The sequence below is a fragment of the Macrobrachium rosenbergii genome, chromosome 29 (assembly GCF_040412425.1).
Source record: "Macrobrachium rosenbergii isolate ZJJX-2024 chromosome 29, ASM4041242v1, whole genome shotgun sequence".
Taxonomy (NCBI): domain Eukaryota; kingdom Metazoa; phylum Arthropoda; class Malacostraca; order Decapoda; family Palaemonidae; genus Macrobrachium; species Macrobrachium rosenbergii.
The window spans coordinates 13,957,084-13,964,583 of NC_089769.1; the positions used below are offsets into that span (position 1 = coordinate 13,957,084).

At 38.2% G+C, this 7,500-nt stretch overlaps 2 protein-coding genes across 11 annotated transcripts in view; both read right to left on the bottom strand.

Moving 5' to 3' along the window:
* LOC136854612 (uncharacterized) overlaps nt 1-531 on the bottom strand; it is a 4,454-nt gene extending 3,923 nt beyond the window's left edge. Inside the window, exon 1 of the mRNA XM_067131134.1 lies at nt 1-531. This exon is cut by the window's left edge and continues 25 nt beyond it. Within this exon, the coding sequence (XP_066987235.1) occupies nt 1-382 (382 nt within the window). The 5' untranslated portion in view covers nt 383-531.
* PDZ-GEF (PDZ domain-containing guanine nucleotide exchange factor) overlaps nt 1-7,500 on the bottom strand; it is a 372,186-nt gene that overhangs the window by 130,277 nt on the left and 234,409 nt on the right. The gene's annotated exons all lie outside the window — the stretch shown is intronic.

Here is a 7,500-nt window from a genome sequence, read left to right on the forward strand (position 1 = left end):
GCTGATTGTCATAATGATGATTATCATAAGCTCTGGAATCGCTGAAGCGGCGTTCCCTGTGCGAATTCCAGCGCCGGAGGATCGTGCTCACCCGCAAGGAGGGGTCGGATCCCAAACACTGCGTGGTGGGGCAGACGCCCACAGCTGATCCAGAGGGCGTCTCAATGACCTGTGGGGTGATAGGCGGAGGTGGCGCTGGCGGCGGGGAGAGAGGAGCAGACTCCGTGTGGGAATGCTCTTTGATGCTCAGTCGGCGGATTCGTGTGAACCGCGAGGGAGTGGGCGCCATGAAATCTCCTTCCCCTCGAGAGGGAGGGCGACTCCTCAGGGACGTGCAGGAGTTGCGACGCTGCAGTTGGTGCCCGCCGCTGTACTTCATCATCTTGGTAACACCGGGTCACTGATCATAAGAACATTGCTCATGACACCTGCGGCCATGAGAATTACGCATGCTGTTGTTGCTGTTGCTGTTGCTGCTGTCGTTTTGTCTGCTCAGCGTCACTAGTCCCCATCAGACATATTCGACCACAAGCACTGATACCTAATGACACTAATTTCCGATCGATCTTTATCACCACTTTATTCCTCGTCATAATTAAAGTCAAGTTTCAACCAGTCACAAGGAATATCTTGTTCTCATGTCTAAAATACCCGTTGCCACTAAAGGGGATTTATAAGTTGGCCATGGAAATCGTCTTTAAATCCCGGCAAGAGTTTAAAAAACTCCAGTCTTTTCTCTTTTGTGTTCCCTTTGTTTTACTTCAAGACCCAGAATGACCTACATTCCCAGGTTCATGGCCATCTGGCCAAAGCTTTGACAAGTCATACTCTACATACCTTTACTCTGTCTTGTAACAAAAACGAAATTTTCATTTTCATACATATTTCAATCGGTTCATTTTGCTGAAGCCATTTTTCAAAGAAATCCTTCCATCGCCCGATACGTTTCACGCAGCTGTAATTGCCAGAAATAAGATGAATTTCTTATTTTAACTTCAAAAATAATGATAAATTTCCAATCACAATAAATCATGGAGTCGCACTGTGTCCACGACTGGCCAAGAGATCATTCTAGAAAACACGAACCTATTAACATCAACCGTATGAAAGTAAATTCAGATCAATTATATTTATAAAATATTTGAATGCCAGTTGCCATAACTGATGCATACCAATGCTTCAGTGATAATTAACATGGAATTACTTGGGACTTCCCAATTAGCACACGTTAATTAAGGGCACGTATCGATCTATAAAGATATTTCGAAAAACAGGGATTTGAATTAAAATTCATTACGATTCACATGTAAAAAAAAAAACTGTATTCAAACAACAGCATTAATGTCAACGCTGCAACAATTTGTACAACTACCTCGTGTAAATAAACAAGCAAAATCCTAAAATCACTACGACCGCTAAAACTCAAGTCGTTTTGGGCAAAGGACCAAGCAAAGAGACAAGGAAACAAAAGACGAAATCTGGGTCAATGGCTGCCCGTACTACCAAGACAATGACATTTCGAAGCATTTAAAACTTTATGTGTCGATTATTATCATTCAAAAAGTACATGTACACGCATTTACGAAAACCGACAAAACAACCCCTACTTTCAATGTCTATTTGAAAAAACACCTAAGGTAAGACAAAGATAACGTTCCCAGTGAATAAGGAGAATTGATAAATTTTAATAAAAGTAATTCATGAGACTTAATTGGAGTTAAATACCGCACAAAAATTTCTGCATTCACTGCTTTCCTCGAGATCACTGTTACTCATAAATACGACTCGATAAAGACATATAACTGGACTTGCGCCAGCACGGTCTCTTGCTCTTCTAACAGACCGCATGTTTTGGTCTAAGAAACTTCGAGGGGAAGCTACCGAAATACAATCTAATCTAATTTTTAATCTAAAACAACTAAACTACAATTTCACAAGCACCGGCAACCAAGTGGAAAGCTGGAAGGCAACCAAAAGTTTTCGTACAAAAGGTCATCATTGCTCGCATTAACCACTAATTTCTTTAGAATCACAAAACTGTTGCGGTGAAAAGCAATGTGTTCCTCAATTTTGAAGGCCTGTTTATTAAATCGCATTTAAAATCATCTTATATGAACAAGTTGAAAATTAACTCCCTTCTCGAAGACTGTCTCCTGCTACCTTAACCGTCTACACGACAGTACTATATATGACTTGATTTTTTTTTTTTAACATTTGGTCTCAAAAACAAGAGCAAGCCACTGAATCAGCACTCAAGACCTACTGATACTCCCCGACATAAAGCTGATAACAGAAAAGCAAATATGCTAGAAATCATAAGAACTTGAGTCATTTTAAAATAAGAAAAGGTATGGTACGGCACGGCAACTGCTCTTTAAAAATCTGTATATCAAAGAACTAAAATTGACAGGAAATAATCAATTAATTTACAGGTATTTCTTACGGAACCTTTCACGCTAACATGACAGCGGAGGAAGTCGAAAGCCCATCAGAGGATTAGTTTTTTCCAATATCTATCAGCTTGAAAACCTCACCTGCATATGGAAAATTAAAATATATATATATATATATATATATATATATATATATATATATATATATATATATATATATATATATATATATATTATATATATATATATATATATATATATATATATATATATACACTTTTGCATTAATGAATAAATAAATAAATTTCTAATATCGAAAAGAAGTTCACGTAAAAAATGACTATGGTTCATGTATGCCGCATTCTCTCTTGTAAAACACAGCTGCGCTTCTTTAGGAAGTCATGTGTTAATAAATTTGGAATGATCTAGTTTACCATTACCATTACACACGTCATATAGAATAAGTCATCTTCCACTAACACCATGAGGCCTTTCACATTAGTATATTAATCTATACTTTAGTATACGGAGTAAGAATACCACACGCAAGGAATACTTTCACTTTTCTGAGAGCAGAGTTCAGGAAGCACAACTGTCCTTCACGCATGCGCGCAGACACATGATTACATAATACAGGTAAATACGCCCAAAACACATATAAGCCGATAAACAAATCTATATATGCACACCCTGTTAAGTAATTAAGTAATTATTATTCAATGACGGTATGTAAGACCAATTTTATAACACAAAGTGAACATGCCCTTGATAACTGTGAGGGCTACGCAAGCATCAGTAACAAAAAAAATGTGTTAATATTGTAACCCATTAAAAAGTTATAACCATCTAATGGAATGTAAAAAAAATCCCAATACAATGTCAAGTATCATATACAGAATCCTGCGATCACCATAAAATTTACAATACAACAATGAGTTAATGTTCCACTGAGCAATATGATGTGAAACTTTTGGGTCAAATGTACTTAATATAGAAGGAAAACCACAGTTCTTTTTCTCTGAATATATAAAATCATCAGAGCACTTCAGAGATCTTTCTCAGATTTTACTTCCACAGAGTAGCTCTTGACAGTCAAGTATATTATCATAAGAAGAACAGAGAATTCCCTTAATTTCTTTTCACTCAAGTAATTATGAAAATCTGCGAATTATAATACACTTGTAGTAGACCAATACACCAGTGAATTAAAAATAACACACGGGGCCAGGCAAGAAAAAAAAAAAAATACTCGTGGATGTTTAAGAACAGAATACTTTGATGTAGGTGATTATGGAAAATGTCTTAACAATGTAATGTCGTGATAAGTCAGAAACACAAACACCCAAATTTTTGTATCATTGCTAAAAATTCAGTTCTACCAATCAGTCACCTTGTAACACTTACACAGCATGCAATCTTTACACACACACACACACACACACACACAATTTAATACATATTAAAATGCATATAAACAAAACTCAATTTCTTTAAATAAAAAGCACTCATATCTACTACCAACTTGCAATGTGCATAAAACTGCATGTGTGTTTTACTCAGGAACATGAGACGGTCAATATCAGACACAACACCCAAGAAAAACGCTCGAGTACGAAGACAAAACGAAAAAGCTGAAAAGATAAGAGAGGCAGAAATAGGAGAGGGAGGAAAAAGTAAAACGAAAAAGACAGGGAGGCTGCAGCATCTGGTGCACCTAACGTCTTTAAAGCTGTGACATTTGTGTGTCAACCACCACCATCCCTACCAACACCATCATCATCAGGACAACTTCAATACACCCACCGCCGCCAAAACCAGAACCATTCCAACCTTACCGCTGCCACTAGCAACACACACACACACACACACACACACACAAGAACCAGCAGACAGAAGACACACACGCACACACAACGCAATCATAACGTCATCAAGAGCGAAGGCGAGAAAAATGGACCATGGAAGGAGGGGGGGAGAAATTGAGGAGGGGGAGAAATTGGGGAGGGGGTTGTCTTGGCCCGGTGAAATGCGTGGAAGCATGTGATGTGCCTGCCCTCGTGCGTGCGTGCGCTCCTGATGATCATCAGCATCATACCAATACACGAGTACTGGAAGCAAACGCACAAGTAAGTTCCGTGTCAGTCGCTTTTGAGCAAACGTATACACAGTCTCACACCTGTTGCCGTTTTCTGTTTATGTGGCCCTCCAAGCAAGCAAACAAGTATGCACACACGCTTGTCTTCTACGCTCAAATTTTACTCTTTGCTGAACACAAGTCCCAAGTACAGTAAGACACCAGGTAGCGTTTTCGAAGTCAATTTTTTCTAGGGGTCTTGTCTTTGAAACATATGGGCGGTCACTGAAAGCTCTTATTGTTTTTGGCTACAATAACATAAAAGGTCCCTTTTTGTGCCTTTGCGATTGCCTCCATACCATGGAGAACAAAATTACCACTTTGTGATGGACTAAGTTTGACCTGCTGTCGAGAACAGGTTCAGGGAAAGTCAGGTCAAGCTAAGGGAGAGGAGGATCGGTCATACAACTGGGCGGTGGCTCTTTGAGAGAAAGAGTGAGAGAGAGGGGTTAACAAGCGACTGGCCAGCACAGGGCGGAGGCGGCACGGGTTGGCACTCGGCGAAGACTGAGGGCAGAGAGACTGTGCCACCCCAACAACCACCAACACCACCACCACCACCACCACCACCTCCGACACGGACGGCAGCCTCAGCCTCGCCATCATCATCGACAACCGCGCGCACATACGCACTCACACCAGCGGGAAAACTTTTCCACGAACGAGCGGGGAAAAAAAAAGAAGAAAATATAACATCAACTTCTCCCTAAGAATAGAAAGAATCGCCATTTAGGGAAGACTTCCGTCAAAAGACAGAACTTAACCTTGCCTTCTTCCACTGCCTGTCAACGTTCTTAAATAAAAGGACCCAGACAATCGATACGGGAATAGCAACACGCAAACAAAGACGCTCAACCTATAAATGAGCTACAATGTATATAAGGCCATTCGCAAACGTTTTTATTCAAATTTACACACACACACAAGTATACGAAAATACACACACACACACATATACAAAGGTAGACAAAAATACACATGGAAGATATGCAAGATCACTTTATTGTATACATCCCTTCAAAAATACATGAAAGAAATACATCTGTTAATCAAACACCCTGAAAAAGAGAGAGAGAGAGAGAGAGAGAGAGAGAGAGAGAGAGAGAGAGAGAGAGAGAGAGAGAGAGAGAGATAAAAATAACAGAATCCGGGTAAAAGGAGTGAATGCTAGAGGTCACCATCCCTTTTATTAAGTCAAGATGACACCTCGACTTCCTCACTTGCCCCTTATAATTGTATCTCAACTCCTTCCTTCTCTGCCTCCTCTTCCCCTCTCCTCCTCGTCGTCGCTTCGCCCAACATACGTCATACCATTAAAGCTGGTTCCCCTATTTAATCCCCATACTCTCTCTCACAAATCTACATGGGTATCTCGTACGGGTAACATTCTGACTAAGACATACACAAACATATATCTATCAAAAGATATATTATACTACTACTATTAATACTTTTTATCTATTTATTAATTTATTTTTTCTTTTTGATAAGTGGAATCTCTTCTTTCTCCATTTCACTTTACTTCCTCTTACCTCTTCCTAATGAAAACCACATTCTTTGGAACTTGAATTTCAAGTCAATGGTCCCAGTGGGCTTGTTCCATATGAATAGGTTTCATCTAGTGAATAATAATAATAATAATAATAATAATAATAATAATAATAATAATACAATATACATTATACTTATACACACATACATACATATACATATATATATATATATATATATATATATATATATATATATATATATATATATATATATAAGGCATGTCTTTATAGCAGTCAATTCTATCTGAAAGCTGATGCAATTGTAGCGCTTTTTATATCAAAACAACACTTTTCCAGTCTTTATACTTTTTCTTACCCCAAAAGCTAAAGTTCAGAATGAAATGAAGATAAATGGAGCTGCATAGGTATAATTTTCGTCTTTTCCTCCAGAACTTTTGCCTCAGGATAAGAAAAAGTACAGAAAATTGGAACTGTGTTATCATGAAATAACACGTCATCATATATATATATATATATATATATATATATATATATATATATATATATATATATATATATATATATATATATATATATTACATAGTTATAACGTTAATGGGGTGACTGTAGGTATAGAAGGTAGGAAGAAGGAATATAATAAAAAAAAGTGGCGGACTGTTTAATAAATGAGACAAAAATATTTGATGCGCGCAACTGCAGGACAAAGAATTTTGTAAAGGTAAACGGGAAGATGGATACGGTAGACAAGAAGAAAGTGAGACAAAAGGAAGGAACGAAATAGAAAGAGAAGGAAAAGAACATGAACCCCAGGAAGAATAAGAGGAGTAATGCACACAGAAAGGTTCAAAAGAAGTATATCCTAAAATAAAACAAAAATGTAAATGACATGCTGCATAAACTCAGTGCAGTTCTTGGGCAATGGAATGAGTTTTTTTAAAGATTTTCTGATGTGAAAGAAGAGTGGCGGAGTTAAATGATGCAAGAGTCGAAAGGGTTGGGGCAAGTGTTACGATGCTTTCACAGTGACTGTTGATGATGTAAGGATGACATTTAGGAGGCTGAAGAATGTAAACATCCCAGAAGTTGATGAGATTACAAATGAGATGCTAAGGTACAGCGTCTCACTGAGTAGCAGACCAAGGTTTGTGTGGTATGTCTAGTTAGGGGAAGGTCCTGAAAGAATGGGTGGGAGAAATAATAATAAGCGATTAAGTAATAGCAATAATAGGGAAGTTGCGGTAGAGTGTAGCATTGTGTACCATAGAGCAAATATAAGTCAACCTAGATTGTGGAGGGCCATGGCACAGATAGTAAACAGGCTACAACACAGCCCAAACTTTCAACACAACGGTTACATGAATCATGAACCAACATAATGCAAATATACCTAAAGGCCTCCGAGACAACCTGCAGCTACTAATACCTTCACAGACACCACGATCAATTAAGTTTCAGCAAA